Source organism: Ursus maritimus, unplaced genomic scaffold (assembly GCF_017311325.1).
Source record: "Ursus maritimus isolate PB19 unplaced genomic scaffold, ASM1731132v1 scaffold_29, whole genome shotgun sequence".
Taxonomy (NCBI): Eukaryota; Metazoa; Chordata; class Mammalia; order Carnivora; family Ursidae; genus Ursus; species Ursus maritimus.
Window position 1 is genome coordinate 2,644,605 of NW_024425452.1, and position 24,522 is coordinate 2,669,126.

Consider the following 24,522-nt stretch of genomic DNA (forward strand, 5'->3'; position numbering starts at 1 on the left):
CCCCCCCCCCCCGCATCCCCCTGTGTGTAGCCCTGGCCTCAGCTCTGCAGGGCTTCCCTGCGAGAGCCTGCAGGCCACGTCCTTTTCTGCTTTTCCTTCCCCTCCGCCCTCCCTGGCCCCCTTGCTCTGCCCCGCCCCTCACTCTGCCACCACGGCCTCTGTTGCAGGGATTGAGACTGGTCCTGTGGTCCTGAAGCATCCAGCCTCAGAAGCTGAGATCCAGCCACAGACCCAGGTCACGCTGCGTTGTCACATTGACGGGCACCCTCGGTAAGGAGCCGACTTTGAGGGTGGGAATGGCGAGGGTTATTCTAGACAAGTAGGGGTGTCTCCCCGAAACCCGGACTCTATTCAGAGGCACCTTGCTTCATTCCGTAACCACCCCTGCCTGCCCGGATGCTGCTCCACGCTAGCCCCTAGTGACCCGAGGAGGAGGCATGATCCTGGATTCTGGGAGCAGAGTTAGAGAAACTCAACCTGATGATGCCCCTGAATTATTGTCTGCCCTTGTGCAAGTCGCTTCCCCTCCCAGGCCTCAATTTCCCCATTTGTAAACCGAGGGGTCTAGCCCCGGCCCTCCGATTCTGTATCTTGTCCACTGGCCATCTGAGTACCCCCTGCCTCCCTGCTGCTGACCCCCTCGGCCCTGCAGGCCTACCTACCAGTGGTTCCGAGATGGGAGCCCCCTCTCCGATGGCCAGAGCAATCACACAGTCAGCAGCAAGGAGCGAAACCTGACCCTGCGGCCGGCCAGCCCTGAGCACAGTGGCCTCTACTCCTGCTGTGCCCAAAACGCCTTTGGCCAGACCTGCAGCAGCCAGAACTTCACCTTGAGCATTGCGGGTGAGCCCGGGGTGGGGATGGAGAAGGTGCAGCAGGGATGGGAGGGGCCTCCCCACTCTGCCCGCTCACGTACCTGTGCTTCTCCCACTCCAGACGAGAGCTTTGCCAGGGTAGTGCTGGCACCTCAGGACATCGTAGTGGCAAGGAACGAGGAGGCCATGTTCCACTGTCAGTTCTCAGCCCAGCCACCCCCAAGCCTGCAGTGGGTCTTTGAAGATGAGACTCCCATCACTAACCGCAGCCGGTAAGGCGTCTGGCAAGGGGCCTTCAAGTATGGTGGTACAGGTTGTGTGCTGTACAGATGCATTCTCTGTAAGAATGGGATTAGTACTGCAGACATCCTAGACCTATACATGTATTACTTCGAGTTTCCAGCAGATGGCAGTAGAATGTCTTGCTGTTACAAAATGAGTTCAACAAAGGGAAGCCTCCCGGAAGGGCATCTTTTTCCAGTTCACGCAAAGGCACTGTATGAGCTGGTGGTGGCTCTGTTCTCTCCCCACTCTCCTCCTGCCTATATGGGTCTTCTGGGATGGGAGTAGAGATCCAGGGTTGGAGGGATAGAGGGGACCTGGTGACCATTGTCTGGATAGGAAGGCCCTGGATGGTAAGGTTACCTTATATGCATACGCACACACACATACACACACGTACTTTTTGGAGGAAGCAACCACTTCCAGAAGGTTCTGGGTGGTGTCAGCTCCTTTATCTGGGCTTTTGTCCTTCCCTGGGCCGAATGAGAGCAGAGAGCTCCTTTGTGGTGCCAGCATGGCCTTGGTCCTCGGGGGTGTGGCTCTCTAGGCTAGGGGATCCCACCTGGCTTCAGCCCTGAAGATGTCATGAGCAGGTCATCTGGTGTGGCCGAGGGGCTCCTGACTGTTGGGGCTGGGGGCCTTACTGGCAGGCTCGTCTTAACCCTGCGGGAAGGTGGCCCTCTGTGTCCACAGCTGCACGCTGTTGATGACTCACTGTCTCCCATGACAATGTGGCTTACCTCGCCACCCCAAAAGCTGAGTCTGCTGTAGGTGGAACACACCTGTGCACAAACATGAATGAGTACACGCATGTACGTGTACACACACACACACACATCCCGACGTGGCATGGGGGCTTCCTTCTCTCTGTCCTGTTCCTGGCCAATTCCTTCCGGTACCTCTGGCCTTCGCAGCATGGGGTTCCATCTCATTCCCTTCCAAATAGCGCTCTCTCCTCTTTGCAGTCCCCCGCACCTCCGCAGAGCCACTGTGTTTGCCAATGGGTCCCTGCTGCTGACTCAGGTCCGGCCGCGCAACGCAGGGGTCTACCGCTGCATAGGCCACGGGCAGAGGGGCCCTCCCGTCGTCCTTGAGGCCACGCTTCACCTGGCAGGTGGGTCCCTGGATCTGGGCTGCTGAAGTGGGGGAACATTCTTGGCACGTAGAGAGTTAGGCTCCTGGGTCCTCTCAGAAAGCAGCTTGGCTGGCAGAGAGAGGAAGAGGATGCTGGGGCGGGAAGAGGAGAGGCAGCATTTTAGGGGTTTGTGTTACAAAGGGCCAAAGCTTGCTGTGGGAGAGCATGGGGTACCCTGAGACCCACAGTAATCAGGTGGTTTGCCTCCTGCTCCCCTCCCTGCAGAGATCGAAGACATGCTGCCATTTGAGCCACGGGTGTTCACAGCTGGCCGTGAGGAGCGTGTGGCCTGTTTGCCCCCTCAGGGTCTGCCGGAGCCCCGTGTGTGGTGGGAGCATGCGGGAGCCCGGCTGCCCACCCACGGCAGAGTCTTCCAGGAAGGCCACGAACTGGTGTTTGCTGGTACCGCGGAGAGCGACGCTGGTGTCTACACCTGTCACGCTGCCAACCTGGCCGGTCAGCGGCGACAGGACGTCAACATCACTGTGGCCAGTGAGCACCTTTGCCCTGAGGGACGAGGCGAGGTGGAGGGGAGCTCGGGTCCCATGACAAGGCCTTGGTCTCTGGGTGTGACGTGCAGAGGCCCCCCTGGGGCTCACCTGAGGCCCTCTCAGCTCTGGTTTCTGCACGCTGGGGACTCAGCTGCTGGGAGGTGATGTTGGAGTAGACCGTGAAGAGCCAGGCACAGAAGGTGGGGTGACAGCCCACACAGAAAAATAGTCGTTTTGACTTCAGAGCAAGAGCAAGGGACTGGGGTTCTAGAGACCCAGGTCCCACCCTTTCCCCCATGCTCAGAGGGACGATATGTGGCAAGCCACCTTCTTTGCCAGGGCTCAGTCTCTTTATCCATAAAATGGAGCTGATAGCCCACTACCTACCCTGCAAGACGGTCAGAAAGATCAAATGTGCTTGTGGTCAGCTGGTAGGTCGGCTGGTGGCTGCCCATTCCCTGGTGGCCTGATTCGCGTGTCTCGAGGTTGATGGAGGATGTATCTACGGGGTGCCTCAGGTGTCTCCCCATGGGTGCTGCAGCAGACCAGCTCGGGGCTCCTCACCCAGTGGTGGAAGCCTCCAGCCTTCTCAAGGCATGCACTCAGCAGTTGCCCAGCGTGACTTCCACTGGGCTCTGTGTTGGGCCAGGCCCGTCACCGGCCACCCAGACTGTAGGCAGGAGAGAAGTAGGCTGTCTCCAGCTGGGGAAAGTGGCAGCAACACGGTGCAAAGAAACAAGGGATGGGAGAACTGTTTACGACCTTCTTTGCAAACAATCTCCCTCCCCGAGTCAGACGTGAAGTCCTTGTAGGGTTTCGAGTCGGAGAGTGACATTCTCAAATGATCACTCTCAGCTGTTCTGAGAAGACCAGACTGTGAGGGGCAGGAGTCAAGACAGGGAGCCCAGTTGGTAGATGACTGTAATCACTCGGGGGAGGTGTCGACGGGCCTGGAACAGAGCGGTAGCAGTGGAGGTGAGATAGGTGGTCAAATTCAGGATTTGGGGGAGCTCAAGTAGATAGGGTTTGTGCAGAATGGATGTGACAGGAGGGGCTATAGAGAGGGAAGTCAAGGCTAGGTTTTGACCTCTGCTGTTGGCTGCATAGGGACAGTGTTTGCTGAGGTAGGAAAAACGGGGACGAGCTGGTTCTGGGGAACTCACTTGTTCTCTTTTGTACATGTAACGCTCAGATGCCTATCGGATATCCAGCTGGAGGTGCGGTAGGCAGTTGGGTTGGCAAGTCTGAAGCTCGTGGGGAGAGAGGCCAGGAGTCAGGGTATAGGTTTGGGAATCATGCACTCATATATGGCATTGAAGGCCACGGACTGGCTGCGATCTCAGGGAACGAGGATGGCTAAAGCAGAGCAGGGATCTGAGGACCGAGCCTTGGAGCATTTCAGTGTAAGGAAAAGAGCAAGGGTTTTGGAGGCACATGGACCGGGGATCTGAATCCTATCTATTAGGTATTAGCACATCCCATTACTACTTTAAACCTCTGTCTTCTCAGCTGTAAAATGGGTCTAGAAATACATACATATGGGGTTTATTGTGACCATTAACTAAGAGCATGTTCCAAGTGTGCTGCCCATAGGCCCTCACTAAAGGGTCGTTGTTGCACTTTTCACTAGAGCAGACAGGGGCTTCTGAACTTGGGGTTGAGTGTGGGATTCGAATTTTGAGGGATTGTTTCCTTAGGTTTTGCAGAAATGTTCATTGGTCTTCTTTTCCCTCCCTGTCCCTCTAGCTGTGCCCACGTGGCTGAAGAAGCCCCAAGACAGCCAGCTGGAGGAGGGCAAGCCAGGCTATTTGCATTGCCTGACCCAGGCCACACCAAAACCCACAGTCGTCTGGTACAGAAACCAGATGCTCATCTCGGAGGTGAGAATGAGGCTTACTCCTGGTGAAAGGGGGCAGAATCCCCTTCCGGGGCTCTCCTCTGTGATCAGCTCCCTAGCACTCCTTCCCCCGAAGCTCCCCTGAAGACGCTTGTGGAGCTGAGACCCCCCACAGTCCCTTAATGTGTGCCACAGGACTCGCGGTTCGAAGTCTCCAAGAACGGGACCTTGCGCATCAACAGCGTGGAGGTGTATGATGGCACGTGGTACCGCTGCGTGAGCAGCACCCCAGCCGGCAGCATCGAGGCCCAAGCCCGGGTCCAGGTGCTGGGTGAGTGCCCGTGGGGGGGTGCGCCTGGCCCAGGGGAGGGAGCAGCAGGGGCCCAGATCTTCAGGCCTGCCCTGGCCTCTCGGGCTGCCTTGGTTGTCTCTCTTTCCACTCACCCACCCTCCCTCTGCTGAAACAGAAAAGCTCAAGTTCACACCACCGCCCCGGCCGCAGCAGTGCATGGAGTTTGACAAGGAGGCCACGGTGCCCTGCTCAGCCACAGGCCGAGAAAAGCCTACTATTAAGTGGATTCGGGCAGGTGGGTACCAGGTGGGCATGGAGTGGGGGCAGGTAGGACAGTCCACGGGTCAGATGTATGCGTGTCCAAGGACCAGCCGAGGGCCCAGCACCCTGCCAGGAACTGTGGGAAAGACAAGAAATGTGGGGCCGATTTACAGTCTAGTTAGGAAGAAAGGAGCCAGACACCAGGGAGGTCAGGTTATGACATTAGACATCATGGACAATGATTGAGGCAGCAAGGGATTGGCTTGGCCCAGACAGTGCTGTGAAGTCCTCCCTCTCCCTTCAAAATAGTCATCCTTGGGGACAGAAAGGTAACATGGGCTCCTTTAGAAAATTCGTGGGGGCGCCTGGCAGGCTCAGTCAGTAGAGCACTGGACTCTTGATCTTGGGGTTGTGAGTTACACCCCTACATTGAGGGTAGAATTGACTTAAAAAATCACATCTTTAGGGGCACCTGGGTGGCTCAGTTGGTTGGACGTCTGACTCTTGGTTTTGGCTCGTGTCATGATCTCAAGGTCATGTGATTGGGCTCTGAGCTGGGTGTGGAGCCTGCTTTGATTCCCCCCCCCCCCCCCCCCCCCCCCCCCCCCCCCCCCGCCGCATGCACACTCTCCTCTCTCTAAAAAAAAAGAGAAGAGAAAAGGAAAAAAAAAAACTTTAAAAAAGAATAAACAAGAAATTTTTGGGGGGAAATGCGTAATCCCGCTATCCATCATCTTTGGGTGTGTGCCCCCTTCTTTTTCTATGTATATCTTTCTGTTTGCACATAACAATTTTATTGAATATATAATTTTCACTTATTAAATTTACTTGAGTAAGTCATGCTTACTATAGAAAAAGAAGATACAGTTAATTATGTAATTTTATACCCTTTTTTACTTAACGTTCTCAAGCATTTCCACATGCTTTTATACATGAACTTTGGTTTTGCTGATTGTACTAATATTCTGATGATTTTCTTCACTGTAATTACTTAAATATTCCCTTAATGAGGGAGATTTAGGGTGTTTACCAGCCTCCCTCTCTTCCTCTCTGCCTTTCTCGCTCTCTCTTTTTATTGCTGCAATAAACATCCTTAAGCCAAAGTTTTTTCTGGATTTGGGTTTATTTCCTTTGGGAGAGATTCCCAGAAGTGGAATAATTATGTATGAAAGGGTATGCACATTTTTGCAACCCTTGCTGTAGATTGCCAAGTTGTCTGTCAAGGGGCTGGAGCAGTTTTTACATTTCCGTGAGTAGTACGAGCTAGAGAGTAGGACTGCGGGCTTCGGGGATGAAGCAGGGTCTCCCCGCAGCTTTCTGTCAGAGGTGGGGCTCCAAACGGATCTGAAGCCTGGCTGGGAAAGGGCAGGAAAGGATTCTAGGAGTGAGAAGTGACAGGAGGTGAGGGTGAGAACAAGGCAAAGTCAGGGCCCCATTGGAAGTCCAGTTTTGCAGGAGTGAGATGTTGTACAGGGCAGTGGAAGGAGGTGAGACTGAGAAATTGGAAAAAGCAGCAAGTAACGGGGGGGTTCCCAGCGTCTGGTTCAGCAGTTTGGACTTTGTGGGTCGTCAGGAGCAACGAACAACACCTTTTTGAGTAGAGCCGGGTGACAGAGCGCACTGCCAGCTACCCTGTGACTCTGGTCAAGCCTGTAATTTCCCTTCATCGCCCCCACAGATGGGAGCAGCCTCCCAGAGTGGGTGACAGACAACGCTGGGACGCTGCACTTCTCCAGGGTGACCCGTGATGACGCCGGCAACTACACTTGCATTGCCTCCAATGGACTGCAGGGCCAGATCCGTGCCCACGTCCAGCTTACCGTGGCAGGTGCGACCGTGGCAGGGCCCTGGGGCTGGGGCTGGCAGGCCCTGGGCTGGCGGGGGGCAGCCCACACCCTGCCAACCCCGTGGCTCACTGCTCCCCACCCCTTCTTGGGCTCTTCCCATCCAGTTTTCATCACCTTCAAGGTGGAGCCAGAGCGCACGACTGTGTACCAGGGCCACACAGCCCTGCTGCGGTGTGAGGCCCAGGGGGACCCCAAGCCGCTCATTCAGTGGAAGGGCAAAGACCGCATCCTGGACCCCACCAAGCTGGGACCGAGGTAGGGCCGTCTGCTTCCCTGACCCACTGCACCTCTCCTGCAGCCGGTCTTCCGAGGAGCTGGGGAGGTGCCAGCACTGTGGCTTCTCTCCTGGCAGGATGCACATCTTCCAGAATGGCTCCCTGGTGATCCACGATGTGGCCCCCGAGGACTCAGGCCGCTACACCTGCATCGCGGGCAATAGCTGTAACATCAAGCACACGGAGGCCCCCCTCTACGTTGTGGGTATGTGCTGGGGAGCGGTGTCCTGCACAGGAAGTGCTGGGGCCAGACTTCCTTCTCATCTTTGTTTTCATCGGCTCCCTGTATACGGAAGACACTGAGATCCTCTTTGTGTTGGCGGCTGGGATTCAGCTTGGGTCCCCTTTACCCTGCTGTGGCATCGTGTCAGGTTCCTTGCCGGGCTGTTGCTGATTTAACATTCCACAGCCTGTGTGCATGTGTGTGTGCGTGTTGGGAGGGCATGGGGGTGGTGCTCTTGTCCTGAAATGCTTCTTCCCAGGTCTCCTGAAGCAGCTGCAACCTATCTCTGGGTGGGCAGGGAGGGGAGCAGGCCAGGGTGCAGCAGGGAAGGGTTCCTTTGCCCTGGAGGCCCAGAGCAGATGATGCATCAGGTGAAGGGCTCTGAGAGTCAAGGCCTCGGGTTCAGGTCTGGCCTCTCCTGCTCACCAGCTCTATGCCCATGAGGTGTCATTTCCTCTCCAGGGGCTTGGTTCTGCATCTGTAAGATGAGAGTGGTTTCAATGAGAAGTTCTCACACTTGTGGTTTAGTAGCAGAACTGTTTTTCTAGACAAAATATTCTGTGGAACTTTGAATGGATAGTAGCAAAGTGATAAAGCCCCTTGGTTGAAACCTTAGCTGTGGGCCGGAGTCAGGGGATCCTGCATGGTCTCCCTCATGGGCCTCTCTCCCTCAGTTTCCCTCATGATTCCTGGCTCCTCTTTCACTGTGGGACGCTAGGCTATTGAAAGCCCCTAGACTAGAAGATCCTTTCCATAAACAGCGTTTCTTGAAGAACTGGCTCTGTGTCAGGCAGTGTCTGGGATCCTAAATCAGGAATTCCCAAATGCTGCTCTTCAGGGCCTGGTTCAAGATACCAAGTCACCTAGGAAGCTTGTTAAGGATAGCGTGGGTTTGTGTCAGCATCCTGACAGTGCCATTTTTTACATGCGTCCCTAGCCTCATCTTTCAGAGGCGCACCAGGGACTCACTGGCCTCATGTCCTTCAGAACTTCTGTGACCTTGGTGGGGCCCATGGACCCAGCCGTTGTTCAAGCCAGTGACAGTGGTGACCCTCCCTGGTTCTCTGGCTCCGTCAGGCCACGGAGTGTCTGGGAGGTGTGGTCTGTGTAGGGTGGGGAGGGGCTGGTAGCGAAGGAGGGCTGGGTTTGCTTCCCTGGCCCCCCCGGCCAGACCCTTCTGTGTGTCTCTCAGACAAGCCGGTGCTGGAGGAGTCCGAGGGCCCGGGCAGCCCTCCCCCCTACAAGATGATCCAGACCATCGGGCTGTCCGTGGGCGCTGCCGTGGCCTACATCATTGCCGTGCTGGGCCTTATGTTTTACTGCAAGAAGCGCTGCAAGGCCAAGCGCCTTCAGAAGCAGCCTGAGGCGGAGGAGCCAGAGATGGAGTGTCTCAATGGTGAGGAGCGGTGGCGGGGAGGCGGGGCCGCTGTGCAGGCGCTGGGCGCCCCCCGGCGGCCACACAGAGAGCTGTGCGCTGGGTAACCGGGGCCCGGGCAGAGCTGCCCCACCCCTAGCAGGAAGCCGGGAGTTGGCCCATTCCCAGGCCGTGGGGGCTGAGCAGCCTGGCTCAGGACCTCGCTGGGGCCTCGGGGCCAGCGTCTCCGTTGCCGGCCTGCTCTTCCCTGCCCTGCTAAACCACGGGTGCAGTCAGTACTCGCATTCGTGTTTCTGTAGCACATCTGTCTTCCCCCTTCGTCTTCGAGTTCCCCCAGGGGCATTCTGTCTGTGTCCCTGCTCCGACCCTTCCCCTCAGAGCATTGCTGGGCTGCCCCTATCCGTTTAGGCATTCAGGAGCAGGGCCTGGGTCTCCCTCATTGTGATTCCCCTTTGTGCCCGATTAGGGCTTCACACAGAGGAGGCCCCCACGAAAGCAAAGCCCCTTACATTGATGTAGTGTCCGGGGGCCGGTGGCTCAGATGAGACTCGTGTCCTGGTTCCGTTCCAGAGGTGGTAATCAGCTGCGTCAGTCGGTGGTTGTACTCTGAGGGACGCCTATACCCCCTACCCCATCAGTTCACCAGTTGCACTGGCCTTTTTGCGTGGAAGCTGATTGGACCCGCTTGACGGCAGTAGAGGTCTGGGGGAGAGAAGCGAGGTCTCCATGGTGGCCAGAGTATCTGGTCTCATGTTGCTCCCCGCCGTCGCCCACCATGCCCCTTCTTCCCAGGTGGGCCTTTGCAGAATGGGCAGCCCTCCGCAGAGATCCAAGAGGAAGTGGCCTTGACCAGCTTGGGCTCTGGCCCTGCGGCCACCAACAAACGCCACAGCACGACTGACAAGATGCACTTCCCGAGGACCAGCCTGCAGCCCATCACCACACTGGGTATGCTGCCTTGGCCACAACTGTCACATCGTAATGACAGGCCTGTCTGGAGGCTCGGTTAGGGTCTCTGGCTCTGACGTCCCTAAAACCCAGTACGTGGGAGCCGGGGGCAGGAAGCCGAGGGGAGATAAGTCCAGTGCGTCCCCGGTGCCTGTCCATGGCTCCCCTCCCCAGCTCTCGTCATTTCTGTGATTGTTTATTTGGTGTTTCCTTCAGATGGGCTGCCTTTAAAAACAAAACAAAACAAAATTAATGCAAGTTAGTGTTGTTCTAGGAAAAAATGTGAGAAATTTGGGATTCGTGGTAGTTAAATTTTTTTCTGAGTATACATTAAAACAGGTAACTATTAACACGTTTATCAAGAGCCGCCTAAAATTGTCAAACAAGCCATCCTTTGGAAAATGCCGGGTATTAATTCTACCCCTCGGTTGTACTGTTGTTGGAGACCATGAAGTCCAGGGTGGGTGGGGTGGGGAGTGGTCTGCTCAGGGTCACCGAGCAGGTGGGTGGGGTGCCGTCGGGTGGGTGGGGTGTAGTGAAGATTCCCCTCTGTGTAGAGAGGCGAGGCACCCTCCCCAGTTGGGAGCTTCCCTGCTGGGGTGAGGGCAGCTGGCTGACCCAGACCTGTACCCACAGGGAAAAGTGAGTTTGGGGAGGTGTTCCTGGCAAAGGCGCAGGGTTTGGAGGAGGGGGTGGCAGAGACCCTGGTGCTTGTGAAGAGCCTGCAGAGCCGAGACGAACAGCAGCAGCTGGACTTCCGGAGGGAGTTCGAGATGTTCGGGAAGCTGAACCACGCCAACGTGGTGCGGCTCCTGGGGCTGTGCCGGGAAGCCGAACCCCATTACATGGTGCTGGAGTACGTGGACCTGGTATGCTGGGGAGGACCTGGGAATCTCGGGCAGGGCAGTGCCCTGCTGGCAGGTGGGGGGGGCACCATGGGAGCCTCATCTCATGTGGTCTCAGCCTGCCCGCTCTTGCCCCCTGGAGACGCTCAGCCTCCTGTTGCCGCTAACTCTCTGACACCTGCTTTTCCTTGACCCGTGCTCCCTCCTTCCTGTCTGCCAGCCCGATGTCTGGGGGCCAGTCCCCAGTTCTTCCCAGTCCCTCACTCTGCACACCGTACGGTTGCATCCCAGGTGTTCTCCTTTGACTCGGCTTTTCTTTGGTTTGTCATTGTTCCATCTCTGCAGGGCTCATCACCCCTTGAGGGTAAACTTAGCAGACCCGGCTTTCCTTCCTGGAAATCCGGTCCCATTTTAGCCCCGTCGCCAGCCTTCTCTTTCCACCTCAGCTGCCCTGAGCTGCCCCTTACTCTGCATTCCCCAACCCATCCAGGCCTTACTCCCTTGGTCCTCAGGCTGCCGCTTGTCACATCCCCCAGCTCTGCAGGAAGGAGGAGCAATCCTTCTTCTTGCCCTTGGCAAGGGTTTATGAGTACTTTATGCATGTTTCTGCTGCTGTTGCTCCCTCAGTATTTCTTAGATGATAAACCCCCGGAGGACAGGGGTCTCCTCCAGGGGTCTGTGAGGGTTAGGAGCTGTGTTTTCCTCTTGGCTCCCTGAGGGCAAGATCTTTGTCACCTTCCTGTCTGGGGCTCCCCTGAGGGTAGGAATGGCGGTCTTGTCCTTCCGACTGAGAGAGCTTCTAGAAGCCATCTCCTATGTATTTTTTAAATTCCCACTGGACTTCCCCCAAGGGAGGGGGGCTGGCCGGGGTGGGGGTGCAGGGCCAGGGCTGCTTCTGCCCAGGTAGGCGCTCTGTGAGCCCCTGCTTGGTTTGATGCTTCGGAGATAATAGTTGGCCTCTGACCTGACAGAGATGCTTGGCTTTTCCCTTAGGGAGACCTCAAACAGTTCCTGAGGATTTCGCAGAGCAAGGATGAAAAGTTGAAGTCACAGCCCCTCAGCACCAAGCAGAAGGTGAGGACAGGGCGGGAGAGATCCTCAAGTGTGGGCCAGGATCAAGGCAGTCATCATGATAGAGGTGCCGCTGATGGAATGTTCCCTGCGGAACAGGCCGGACTTTACATATGTTATCTCGGCCATCACGATAGTCCTCTGAAACAGATGTCATTAGCCCCATTTTGCAGATAAAGAAACCGAGGTTTGGAGAGGTTAAGGGACTTGTCCCAGATCACGTAGCCCCCAGATGCCTTTGTGTTGCTGCCATGCCTTCGTTTGGAAGGGCTGCCCTTGGCCCTTGCTGCTGGAGTGGGCCATCTGCCCCCTGCAGTGAGCGCTGAGCTGGGGGAGCGGGAGCAGCCCAAGTGTCGAGGGAGGGGCAGGATGCGGCCCTGAGTGTGGAAGACTTCTGTGAGAGGGCTGCTCCGTGTTTCAGCCACTGTGGTTTTCACACTCTCACTCTCACTCAGGGTATGGGCCGCCCAGCCTTTCCTTCCGTTCTCCTCCTGCCTTCTGGGCACAGATCCGTGGCTGGGGCCCCACAGTGGAGCAGACCTGGCTTGAAACAGTGGGGAAGGGAAAGCTTGCCTACTCCCCTCTGCCCACCTCAGATGATACCTTCTGTGGCCCAGCTCTTCCTGCCCACAGCCTTCTTCCCTCCCCGCTGGAATGGGTCCTCCTCTGGGATTGGGCATCCAGCCGCCAGGCTGACAGCAGGGTCGCCTCAGAGACCAGTCACAGCCCAGGGCAGGTAGGCAGCCACTGCTAGGGGCCTCCCTCCCAGGTGACCTTGCGCCTTGTCGGCTGACCCAGGTCACAGATTCTGGGGTCAGCCCAGAAAGGCATGACTGGTTGATAAGTGAGGCAAGTGGGACCCTGGTCACCCCTGGTCTCTCTGGGGAAGTCACTCTGCGCCCCTCAGGCTGACTTCCTCACAATGTTAGGTAAATGTACTGCAGCCCACCCAGGACAAGTGACCTGGCCCCACATCGGCCATGTCTGGCCTCCTGACACCAGGCCCCTGCCTCCATCCCCACGAAGCTGCAGCTTCTGTCTTCAGTGGCTGTAGGGGGAAAGCCGCAGGACAGGATGTGCTCCTCAGTCGGATGTCAGGACCCCAGAGTTCACCAAGCAGGACGTGTAAGGAGCCAGTGACTCTCTACTGAGCCAGTCATGGCCACAAGGACCCTTGGGGTTGCAAAATGGAAACTGCCAGGCATCCTTGGGGCATTTAGGATCTAGCGGGGGAGCTTGGGAAAGTGCATACGGCATGTGCCTTGTAGACTTCAGTTACGACTGAAAATGAGTGAGAGGCATAAGTTAAGAGACATCAAAGACCTCCGTGTCCTTTAGGTGGGCAGACGGTGTGGTTAACAGAGAAGGTTTGCTGGTCGAAAAAGCAATTTGAAGTCAGTTCTCAAGGAGAGGAAGTAGTTGAATGGCAGGAAGGGGATGGCTTCAGGAAAGAGGGGAGTCAGGTAGGTTTCTCTGGGACAGGGACGTAGGCAGGCAGACAGGAAGTCAGTGACCTCTGTCACATGACTTAAAGGACTCTGTTTGACTGAAAGTCATTACCACCTGTGCTAAAGATCTTGCCCCCACTTTTTCCCCCTAGCATCTTAAATCTGATTGGGGAGCTTTAATAAGTTGGGTTCTGCACACTCTTAGGACAATATTCTGCATCTAATTGGAAGTGGGCTTTGCATAAAATAAAAAATGCAGGTTTCTAGACTGAGGGAATAGAAATGTCTAAGGATGGGGTCTGAGGACCTGCATTTTTCAAACAGGCTCTCCAGCTGTTTCTTTTCTTTTCTTTTTTTTTTTTAAGATTTATTTATGTATTTGAGAGAGAGAGAGAAAACACAAGCAAGGGGAAGAGCAGAGGGAGAGGGAGAAGCAGACTCCCGACTGAGCAGGGAGCCCTATGTGGGGCTCTGTCCCAGGACCCTGAAATCATGACCCGAGCTGAACTTGGATGCTTAACTGACTGAGCCACCCAGGCGCCCCTAAATTTACACTTTCAAAATACTGTATTTGATGCACTTGATATTTCCTATCCTATTTTTTTAACCCACCAAATTGATTTTGAGACGCATGTGGGTCTTGATCAGTAACTTGAAAAATAATGCTTTTGGGGGTTTCCATGAAAATGAAAATTTGTAGGAAAGGTATACTAAAATCGTAGATACTTTCTTGTACAAATAATCTGTTGAGCTGTTATATCATTTTATATTCCTCGAATTTAGGGGAATGGAAGAAGGAAGAATTAGTTTCTAAGGGGAAGTGGGATGGTAAGCAGGGTGCTCCCTGGTCGGGTAGAATTGGAACGAGAGCGCCTAGTTGGTGTGGATGGGCCACGAGAAGCCCTGGGAGAGTTTCAGGACAGCAGCAGGATAGTGCCAGAAATCAGACACGGGCCCTGGGTGTTAGAGGTCATGCGTGTGTTCGAGTAGCTGATGAGATGATGGGAGATTTTGAAGTCGGAACTGTAACCTGTGACTTGTCTGTGGGTCCCTGCAAGCTAAGGATGGGACAAGGAGCAGGGTCAGCTTAGCAGCCTCGAGGACGGACAGTGGTGCGTGCAGCCAGATGTTGTAGCATGAGAACAGCAATGGCGTCCCAGGGCTTAGCCAGAGCATGGGTGAGCATGAGGCTGGCGTGTTGGAAGCGAAGGGGTGGGCCTGGCCTTTCCCAAAGAGCGGGCCTTTGCAACGGTATTTGAAAATGAATCCTGTGGCCATCTGATGGCATCTTGCCCAGCAGTAAGGAAACACGTAATTGGCTGGGGTCTAACAGAATTGCCTTTTACCATTCAACTTAGCCAGTGTTTCCAGAAGCACTACCCCTCTGGAAAGAAAGCAAGTTAGTCACCATGCCAAGTCCACTCTCTTCTCTTTCCCTTGGCTAGCAGCGGACTGTTGAGCTAATGAGCCAGAACAGAGAGAGCAGGCTGAGGGGAATGGCAAGTCCAGTGAGGGCACATTGCAGAAGGCTTGTCCCTCACAGATAACCTGGCAAGGCCGGGCAGTGCCCTGCGGTTTTGAAGCCTGAAGTAGAGTCCGTCTGTTAATGATACGACCACTTCAGTGGTCAGCTGGCCCTGTGACCACTGCGGCACGTGGCGGTATTCTGAGGATGGCAGTCTGGGGGCGATTTTGGGAGTGTGGCGGCCTCTACTTTTCCATGGCGACACAGTGGGGGGCTCTGCACCCAGTGGGGAGCCAGTCATCCTGGTGGCCCTGTTCACCTGACCTCTTCTTTTTTTTTTTTTTTAAAGATTTTATTTATTTATTCAACAGAGATAGAGACAGCCAGTGAGAGAGGGAACACAAGCAGGGGGAGTAGGGGAGGAAGAAGCAGGCTCATAGCGGAGGAGCCTGATGTGGGGCTCGATCCCACGACGCCAGGATCACACCCTGAGCCCAAGGCAGACGCTTACCGCTGTGCCACCCAGGCGCCCCTGACCTCTTCTTTAACCCTCATCAGTGGGGCCACATGTTTGGTTGTAAGCTAAGTGGAGCTTTTGTGTTTTCACTTCAGATAAGGAAAATACACCAAGAATATGAGATCGTTTCCCAGCTCCCGATGGTGTCCTTGGTTCGGCCCTGGGCACGTGCAGTGTCAGCCAGTGTGTTGGATACGTAGATAGGCCCGGTGTGGCGGTGGCTTGGATCGGCGGTTCTGAAGAATTTCTGGCCGTGATGGAGATGCTCGCTGGCTGCCGCTGTCCAGTGTGCTGGTCACTAGCTTCAGCTGGCTCCTGGGCATTTAGAATGTGGCTACGGCTACTAAGGAACTGATTTTTAAGTTTATTTAGCTTTAATTCACTTAAGGAGTCACAGAGGGCGAGGGGCTCCTATTTTGGACAACACAGGTTTCGAGCATTGTTTCATTTTGTTTTTTCTGGTGTTAAGAAAGTACAGCATTCAATTTGCTTTTTCCCAAACCATTTCTCAGACTCAGGAGCCCGAGATCAAGAGTCGCACGCTCTGCGAGCTGAGCCAGCCAGGAGCCCCTATTTTTGGGTTTTTGAGGAACCTCCATACTATTTTCCAGAATGGCTGCACCAGAGTTCCTTTTTCTCCACACTCTTGCCAACATTTGTTATGTCTTGTCTTTTCGATACTAGCCGTTCTGACAGGTGTGAGGTGAAATCCCGCTGTGGCTCTGACTCGCGTGTCCCTGATGACGAGTGATGTTGAGCATCTTTCCATGTGTCTCTTGGCCATCTGGATACGGACCATTATTTTTAAAACTTTTCTTGACTGAGACCCAGTCGCAAAAAAACACATTTTGTATCCCAAGCCGTCACATGCATGCGTGTGTGTGTGTGTATGTGTGTGTATATTTTTAATGAAAAGTTTTATGAATGACCTTTACCCTTACTAAGTAATATGTACTCTGATATTGTGTATTCCATTTAAAAGTTTATTGCTAGTTAAGATTGACTAAATTGGTTTCATGACCTACGAATAGCTTGTGACTACAGTTAGCAAACCACCGGTAGAGGCGGGGGGTCCACAGGGATGTCACTGGCCAGTGCACACAGTTTGAGATCTGCCTTTGGAGTGACCCCCTGTTCGGTGTGTGGGCTTGGCTGCTCCGCCGGCCTTTCCATGACCCTGGGAGCCAGGCCAGTGAAGGGGCTCAGAGCCAGCCAGGGATGCTAAAGGCTCCATCTGTAGCCAGCACCAGCCCTGGGCTTGCTGATGAGCAGACAGCCCTACCTGTGTCCCCCATCACCAGCGATGTGACCCAGGAGAGGCAGTTGCAGTATTGAGGAAAGAGCTAGGCTCTGGCATTAGGGGGGTACATGGGTAAAGCTGAGGATGGCCCCCACCCTACAGACTGCAAGCAGGGGAGACAGCCAGCCTAGCGCGGGGCTCGGCACACAGTAGGTTCAACACGTTCCCGTGCTCTTCTCTCTGATTGGGTGGTCTCCTTTTCGCAGCAGCCCCTCTACCACTCCCAGCCGCTTGTTTCCCTTTTTGAACTTCAGAAGCATAGAAGCCGATTGACCATAATCTTTGTAGTTTTTTTTTTTTTTTTTTTAGATTTTCATTTATTTGAGAGAGAAAAAATGAGCTGGGGGGAGGGGCTACGGGGAGAGAAAGAGAGAAGCAGACTCCCCACTGAGCGGAGTGCCCGTCGCGGGGCTTGATCCTAGGACCTGGAGATTATGACCCGAGCCGAAGGCAGACATGTAATTGACTGTGAGCCACCCAGGCGCCCGGACCATAATCTCTGGTTAACCTCTGACCTCCTGTCGTTATTGGTCTACACGTGGGCTGCTTTTACTTAGTAGTGTTTTTTAATGTGTTTATTGGCCGTTTGTGTGTGTGTGTTTGATAAGTGTTATTTTGATATTTCAAACCTAAAAGGGTGTAAGAGTAGTTCAAGGAACTCCAGATTCAGTTGTTTGCATTTACCCCATTGACTCTCTCCATTGACACGTGGATGTTATTTTCACGCATTTTCTTCCTGAACCCCCTGACATAAATTTTGACCTTTCACAGTCAGATATATTAAAAATGCTATCACGGGGCCTCGATTGTTAGTTCCTTGCTGACGTCATTTACTGGCCACATTCTCATCTTCACTTCTCCACGATGGCGTGAGGTGGGGGGGTGACTTCTCCCTTGTGGATGCTGAGAGGCAGCCCGTATGCCGGGAGAAACACACAGCTGGCCAGTGACTTGTTAAATAATCTTCCCACGGACCCCTTTTCATTTGTTTGCTTTATTTTTACATACAAAGAAATGCTTCAGGTCACACGTGTCCCAAAATGGTTGCTCCCCGAGGTTTGGATATAAGGCGACAGAGGGGCCATGGATCTTTGCAAGCACTCTCGTGGCGTTCAGCTTTTCCCTGTGGGCATGGGCCACCTTCTCCCTGCTGTATCCCCCTGCGGATACAGTTCTCGTCTCCCCTCTAGACTGCCCTATCATCGAGAACCCTGTCCTGCTGTGCCTGCTGTATTCCACCGGCACCCAGCGGTGTATGGTATACAGTAGGTGCTCACTGTTTGTTCGGTGCATTGATACATACTTTGAAAATGTTAGTCTAACTTAATCATAATTCCATTTACTGTGTTACATAATGTGTTATATGTGACATGTATACACATGGTCAACATTTTAAAAAGGATATCAGTGAGAAATATCCCCAGCTGTCTTGCACTTTGGCGAAGAGTTTGGCATTATTTTGTAGGCTGGCGATACTCCTACTCCATGACCCATGCCTCACCATCTTAAAAAACTCACGCGTGTGTACCCATCAGAATAGTCATAGCAGCCCTGTTCTTAAGAGCCAAAAACTGGAAAAAAACAAATATCTGTCGGCATTAGAATAAATGAGCCATGGCATACTCCTGGTGAAAAGGGACATTGTACGGTGGTCCCTGCAAAAAGGCTGAATCTCACACCGTTGTGTAAAAGGATCAAGCCACAAAAGTGTAGACATTTTGTATGCTTCCAACGTGATCCGGTTCCAGAGCAGCAAAACGGAGTTCTGTTGTTTAGGGATGTGTGTGTCGGTGGTAAAACTACAAAGAGCAGCCGTGATGATCGTGAACGTTGAGATAGCAGTTACCTCTTGAGAGGGAGAATATACATTCACGATTAGGAAGGAGCCTTTGTGGCTTCTGGGAGGCTAGCGTTGTTGGGTTTTGTTTTTGTTTGTTTACTTAGTGACAGGTACCTGGGTGTGAGCTTTATAATTATTTCTGGAAGTGTATGTATATTTTACGGATTTTTCTATATGCAGTTCAGAATTTAAACAATATTTAGGGGGCACCTGGGTGGCTTAGCTGGTTAAGCATCTGCCTTTGGCTCAGGTCGTGATCCTAGGGTCCTGGGACGGAGCCCTGGGTGAGGCTCCCTGCTCAGTGGGGAGTCTGCTTCTCCCTCTCCCTCTGCCACTCCCCTCCCCCACTCGTGTGCTCCTTCTCTCTCTTTTTTGCTCTATCTCAAATAAATAAAATCTTTAAAAAAAATATTTAAGTTTCCCTACTTTTTAAAAATTAAAAAAAAAAAGTGTATTTATTTATTTGTCAGAGAGAGAGAGCACAAGCAGGGGGAACGGCAGGCAGAGGGAAAAGCAGGCTCCCTACTGAGCAGGGGGCCCGATGCGGGACTCGATCCTAAGACCCTGAGATCATGACCAGAGCTGAAGGCAAACGCTTAACCGACTGAGCCATCTAGGCATCCTGTTTCCCTACTTTTCTACTCTGTAGTCCCCAGTTCCTCTCCTTGGAGGCAACCAGTCATGTGTGTACGTACATTCACACACACACACATTTTGTTGTTGTTTTGTTTTAAACACAACTGGAAGAAAATACGTAATTTTGAAGTAAAAAGAAACAACCCATAAACATGTAAGCTATGATTACTGCCCAGTTATACTTTTTCTTTTCTCTCTTTTTTACAAAGATTTATTTATTTACTTAGAGAGAGTGTGTGTGAGTGTGTGTGAGCGTTGAGGGGTGGGACAGAGGGAGAGGGAGAGAGAGAATTTCAAGCAGACTCTCTGCTGAGCTGAGCCCAAAGCAGGGCTCGACATGGGGCTCCATCTCACGACCCTGAGATCATGACCTGAGCCGAACCCAAGAGTCAGTCGCCCGACTGAATCAGCCCTCCAGGCGCCCCCCGTGCCCAGTTATTTTTCACCAAAAAAGTGAATGCTATGTGTCCTTCCTGCCCCGTGTGCCCTTTACCTAGTTGAACTCCTGTGTGCCAGAGTGGCTCCAAGAGCTGAATTTCATTTACCTCAGTTCTTCTAACAAGCCCGTGGGACAGGTGCTGTTGTTACCCACATTGTACAGAGAAGGAAAGCGAGGCTGTTAGGTCTTTGCTTCAGGGCTTCCTGTGCGTCACACTGATGGCACCGAGACCTCACCATGGGTTGTGTGGAGGACTGTGGCCTTGATCTCTAGTCCTGGGCTGTCTGACAGGCCCCTTTCTCGCTGTAGGTGGCACTGTGCACCCAGGTGGCCCTGGGCATGGAGCACCTGTCCAACAATCGCTTTGTGCACAAGGACCTGGCCGCTCGGAACTGCCTGGTCAGCGCTCAAAGACAGGTGAAGGTGTCGGCCCTGGGACTCAGCAAGGACGTGTACAACAGGTAGGAGGGCACCGGGCGGGTGTGGCGAGGGGCAGAGGGCAGAGGGGGCTTGGGGGGGTGTGGGAAAGGTCTTAGTGTCTGCTTGGCCCAAAGCTGGAGGGCTTGGGAAGGGACAGGGCCTCCCCATCCTTTCTCCAAAGGTGCAGCAGACTTGCTAGCCAGTGGGCACCGACACTTACAAATTTTCTCTGGGGGTAAAACATGAACCTTTTTAAAAATAACTGGTCAGACTTTTTAACAGTTCATGTGTAATTTAACTATTCATATGGTTCCCTCTGTAACTTCCTGAATTCAGTAATTGCTGTCTTAAAGCCCAAAACTTCAAGCTCAGCAGCCAGGCCAGAGATTGCTCTGGAATGCCTGCACACACCACACAGCCTCTCGGGGACTTCCCTGCGAGTCACCCTGGCTCTGAGTCACCACAGCTCGTCAGGCTGTTGCTTTAGTCATAATTGGTTTATCACTAGTAAAGCTCTTTAAGTTTTCTTTCCATTCAACGTGTTCTCGTTTTTTACATTTTGTTTTAAACAGAAAATATATATGATTGTTAGCTTTTAAAAACACTAACATTGGGGGTGCCTGGGTGGCTCAGTTGGTTAAGCAGCTGCCTTCGGCTCAGGTCATGACCCCAGGATCCTGGGATCAAGCCCCACATTGGGCTCCCCGCTGAGCAGGGAGCCTACTGCTCCCCCTGCTTGTGCTGTCTGTCTCTCTCTGTCAAATAAATAAATACAATCTGAAAAAAAAAATACTAACATTGAAGCAAATTTTGATTTTTTTTTAAAGATTTTATTTATTTGACAGCACAAGCCGGGGGAGTGGCAGGCAGAGGGAGAAGCAGGCCTTCCCGCTGAGCAAGGGGCCCAATGCAGGACTTGATCCCAGGACCCTGGGATCATGACCTGAGCCAAAGGCAGGTGCCTAACTGACTGAGCCACCCAGGCGCCCCAGGACCCTTTATATTTTAATAGCGGATAGTGGTTTTCCTTTACGAGATGCAACATGGTGATAGAAATTTATGCTTTCTAAACGTCAAATAACAGAAGAATGGTTAAATTTTGTTTTGTTTTTTAAAGCTCCCAGGTGATTCTAATGACTAGCCAATGTTGGAAACTACTGCTCTAATCAATAATTTAGTATGGAATTTCCAAAAAGGGGTTCTTTTTTATTATTATTTATTTATTTGACAGAGAAAGACAGCGAGAGAGGGAACACAAGCAAGGGGAGTTTGAGAGGGAGAAGCAGGCCTTCCCACTGAGCAAGGAGCCCGATGCAGGACTCAGTCCCAGGACCCTGAGATCATGACCTGAGCCGAAGGCAGACGCTTAACCGCTGTGCCACCCAGGCGCCCCTAAATTTTGATTCTTAATGGACTTTTTTTAACTGTCAGACCCCACATGGATACCTCCAAATTTTCATCCAGCGTACTCCCGTGCTCAGCGTTAATGCTAACAATTTCTCTGAGTGCCTTAATTGAGAAAAGTTGGGCTCTAGCCTGGGTATGAGAGCCAGACCTGGGGTGACGTTGGGGATTCCAGGCCGTGTACCCCATTGCACCCCGTGAGCCATGGGAGCCCCACCCCACGCCTGTGTGTGTTTCCCTCCCACAGCGAGTACTACCACTTCCGCCAGGCCTGGGTGCCGCTGCGCTGGATGCCCCCCGAGGCCATCCTGGAGGGCGATTTCTCCACCAAGTCGGACGTCTGGGCCTTTGGTGTGCTGATGTGGGAAGTGTTCACCCATGGAGAGATGCCCCATGGTGGGCAGGCAGATGATGAAGTGCTGGCAGGTAGGCAGTTTGTGTTTCCAAAGGACGATTCCAGATGTTCTCCAGGTGGGGAGTCTGCCCAGGGTCCTGCCTCACTTCCCCGGGCCGGTGTGTTAGCAGGTGTACAGATACGGCTACTCCAGCTGAAATACTAATTAATACTTTTATACTGGTTGGTAAATAGTCCTTGACCCCCGTGCCCAGTCCAGCCACTCTGACGCCTGCCTATTGACCCTGCTTCGGTCCTCATGCATTGGCTGCCTCCTGTGGACCCTGCCCTCACCAGCCCAGAGAGAGCTAGGGCCAGGGTCACGGGAGTCACCACCTTTGATTGCAAGATACTTCCCGTATGCCCCTGGAGTCATTGCCCACCCACCACTCACTGACCAGCGCCCCAACCCTGGTCGCCCTCGCGTGGCTGCTTGTGGGAACTACGGGCTCCGCAGAGCTGGACAGGTGGTTGAATGTTTTGACTAACACTCCATCCGACATCTTCTCTGCAGACTTGCAGGCCGGGAAGGCTAGACTCCCACAGCCTGAGGGCTGCCCTCCCAAGCTCTACCGGCTGATGCAGCGCTGCTGGGCCCTCAGCCCCAAGGACCGGCCCTCCTTCAGCGAGATCGCCAACACCCTGGGAGACAACCCCGCAGACGGCAAGCCGTGAGGAAGGAGCCCAGGCAGGCTGCGCCTCAGGATGGTGTGGGCAGGGAGGACGTCGTCGGGGGCGCTCCCAGCATGATGGGCAAGATGCCTGTCCTCCTTGGCCCCGGGGGCCCTGCCTGGGGCCGCAGGCAATCTTCAGGTCTGGGCAGGGCCTGGGCTTTCCTCCTCTTCCTCATCCTCAGCCCCTGGGCAGACTGATGCAGACCCAGACTGAGTAACTAGGGCCTTGAGCTGGGCAGCATTCTCTGCCACCCCTCCCCCCATCAGGGACAGTGTGGGTACCTCAGGTAACCCCAGTTTCTGGCCTGGGTCTCCTCCCATTGACCAGGTCCAGTTCTGCCACTCACCTGCCAAGTTGGCCCAGGGAGGGCTAGGCTGGAGATGAGCTGGGTCTGAGGGGAGTTCCTTATCATACTCAAGTTCTTGGATAGTTCTGGTCCCCGGGGCCCACCTTGGGGTCTGCACCAGGATTACGGAGGATGCGTCAGTGAATCCTCACCCCATGGACTTGTGCACGCTGACCCAGACCCATGCCTCCTCCCCACCCTTCTCTCCTTTCCTCATCCTAAGTGCCTGGCAGATGAAGGAGTTTTCAGGAGCTTTTGACACTATATAACCCGCCCTTTTTGTATGCACCATGGGCGGCTTTTGTATGTACTTGCAGCGTGGGGTGGGGGGCATGGGAGGGAGGGGTGGACCCTGGAAGAGGTGGGGAGGGTGGGCCACCCTGCCTCACACCTTTATTGTTGTTGTTGTTGTTTGTTTGTTTGTTTTGTTTTTTTTTTTTTTTTTAACACTCGCTGCTCTCAATAAAGAAGCCTTTTTTACAACCTGCTTGTGATGCTCATTCCCTGCCCTTGTCCATGGATGGTGTCCCTTCATCCCTCGCTCATCAGAAGTGTCCATATGCTATCATGAAGTCTAGTGGGGTTTGGACAGGAATAACCAGTAGACACTGGCCTTTCTCTCTGGTTCACGGAGCAGTGGAGAACATGGGCTCAGAGGACGCAAGACCACCTCTTGACCGTGTGACCCTGTGTTGCTCTCTGACTGCCTGCTGCTTATTCTTTGCTGGCTGGCTTAACCCTCACACTCAGGGAGGGAGGGTAGAAGGCGGGAAGGGGGGACAAGTTAGAGTAGGGTTGGAGAAGGAGTTAATGATGGAGTCAGGGCTCTGAATCCCTGTAAGACTCTCGGAGGGAGCAGAGCGGTGGTGCTTGATGCCTCATCGATGCCCTTGTCGAGGGCACTCAACTGGTTTGATTCTCACCCCTTTGTTAGTTAGACCTGGTGTCATCAGTCATACTCTGCCTTATTCCAGTAACTTCAGCCTGGTTCCCCAACCAAGAGAAGGTAGTCCATAACTCAGTCTTAAGTCTGAAATTCCTCTGGTTCCTTCTGTTCCTCACCACGCTTCTCAGTAATGAAAATAACAGCTAATATTTATTGGATATGTGCTTTACAGCAATGACTTGGCCAAGCACTTAACATGCATTCTCTCGTTTAATTGCCGCAACTACTCTAGAGCCAGATACTATTCCCATTTCTCAGATTAGGAAAGTGAAGCTCGGGTGGTCAGGTAGTTTCCCCAAGGTCGCAGTGCTAGTAAGTGAGCCACTTACTTGTAGATACGTAGTGTGTTATATCCCTCAGATGTGTTGGAGTGAAATAACCCAAGAACAAATTTTCTAGAACATTGTTTTTCAAAGTGTGGATTGCAACCAGCATTCAAAAAAGAATGAAATGGGGGCGCCTGGGTGGCTCAGTCAGCGAAGCTTCTGCCTTCAGCTCAAGTCAAGATCCTGGGGTCCTGGGATTGAGCCCTGTGTTGGGCTCCCTGCTCAGCAGGGGTCTGCTTCTTGCTCTCCCTCTGTGCTCTCTCTCTCTCAAGTGAATAAATAAAAAATTTTTTTAAAGATTTTATTTATTTATTTGAAAGAGACAGCCAGCGAGAGAGGGAACACAAGCAGAGGGAGTGGGAGAGGAAGAAGCAGGATCCCAGCGGAGGAGTCCGATGAGGGGCTCGATCCCAGAACTCCGGGATCACGCCCTGAGCCTAAGGCAGACGCTTAACGACCGCGCCACGCAGGCGCCCCAAGTTTATAATATTTGATACGTGTTTGTGTTTCTTGGATTAGGTCAGCTGTTGGGGTGGTGATGGTGTATAATAAGCCCCCAATCTCAGTTCTTAATTTATTTCTGTCGCACATGGATCTGCAGGTTGGCGAGGTTCGACGGATCTTGGCCAGACCTGGCAGAGTTGAGCCGGGCTTGGCTTCAGGCTGTAG

At 53.4% G+C, this 24,522-nt stretch overlaps 1 protein-coding gene across 1 annotated transcript in view; it reads left to right on the plus strand.

Annotated features, from left to right (window-relative positions):
* The window catches only part of PTK7 (protein tyrosine kinase 7 (inactive)), a 62,437-nt gene extending 39,373 nt beyond the window's left edge, over positions 1 to 23,064 (plus strand). The window contains exons 5-22 of the mRNA XM_040643437.1: positions 168 to 270; positions 653 to 843; positions 937 to 1,087; positions 2,063 to 2,211; positions 2,458 to 2,724; positions 4,470 to 4,603; positions 4,756 to 4,891; positions 5,028 to 5,147; positions 6,792 to 6,941; positions 7,065 to 7,215; positions 7,313 to 7,440; positions 8,651 to 8,854; positions 9,626 to 9,781; positions 10,418 to 10,650; positions 11,620 to 11,700; positions 19,652 to 19,803; positions 21,414 to 21,592; positions 22,075 to 23,064. Of these exons, the coding sequence (XP_040499371.1) occupies positions 168 to 270; positions 653 to 843; positions 937 to 1,087; positions 2,063 to 2,211; positions 2,458 to 2,724; positions 4,470 to 4,603; positions 4,756 to 4,891; positions 5,028 to 5,147; positions 6,792 to 6,941; positions 7,065 to 7,215; positions 7,313 to 7,440; positions 8,651 to 8,854; positions 9,626 to 9,781; positions 10,418 to 10,650; positions 11,620 to 11,700; positions 19,652 to 19,803; positions 21,414 to 21,592; positions 22,075 to 22,235 (2,846 nt within the window). The 3' untranslated portion in view covers positions 22,236 to 23,064. The remainder of the gene's footprint in view (positions 1 to 167; positions 271 to 652; positions 844 to 936; positions 1,088 to 2,062; positions 2,212 to 2,457; positions 2,725 to 4,469; positions 4,604 to 4,755; positions 4,892 to 5,027; positions 5,148 to 6,791; positions 6,942 to 7,064; positions 7,216 to 7,312; positions 7,441 to 8,650; positions 8,855 to 9,625; positions 9,782 to 10,417; positions 10,651 to 11,619; positions 11,701 to 19,651; positions 19,804 to 21,413; positions 21,593 to 22,074) is intronic.
* The last annotated feature ends 1,458 nt before the right edge of the window (positions 23,065 to 24,522 follow it).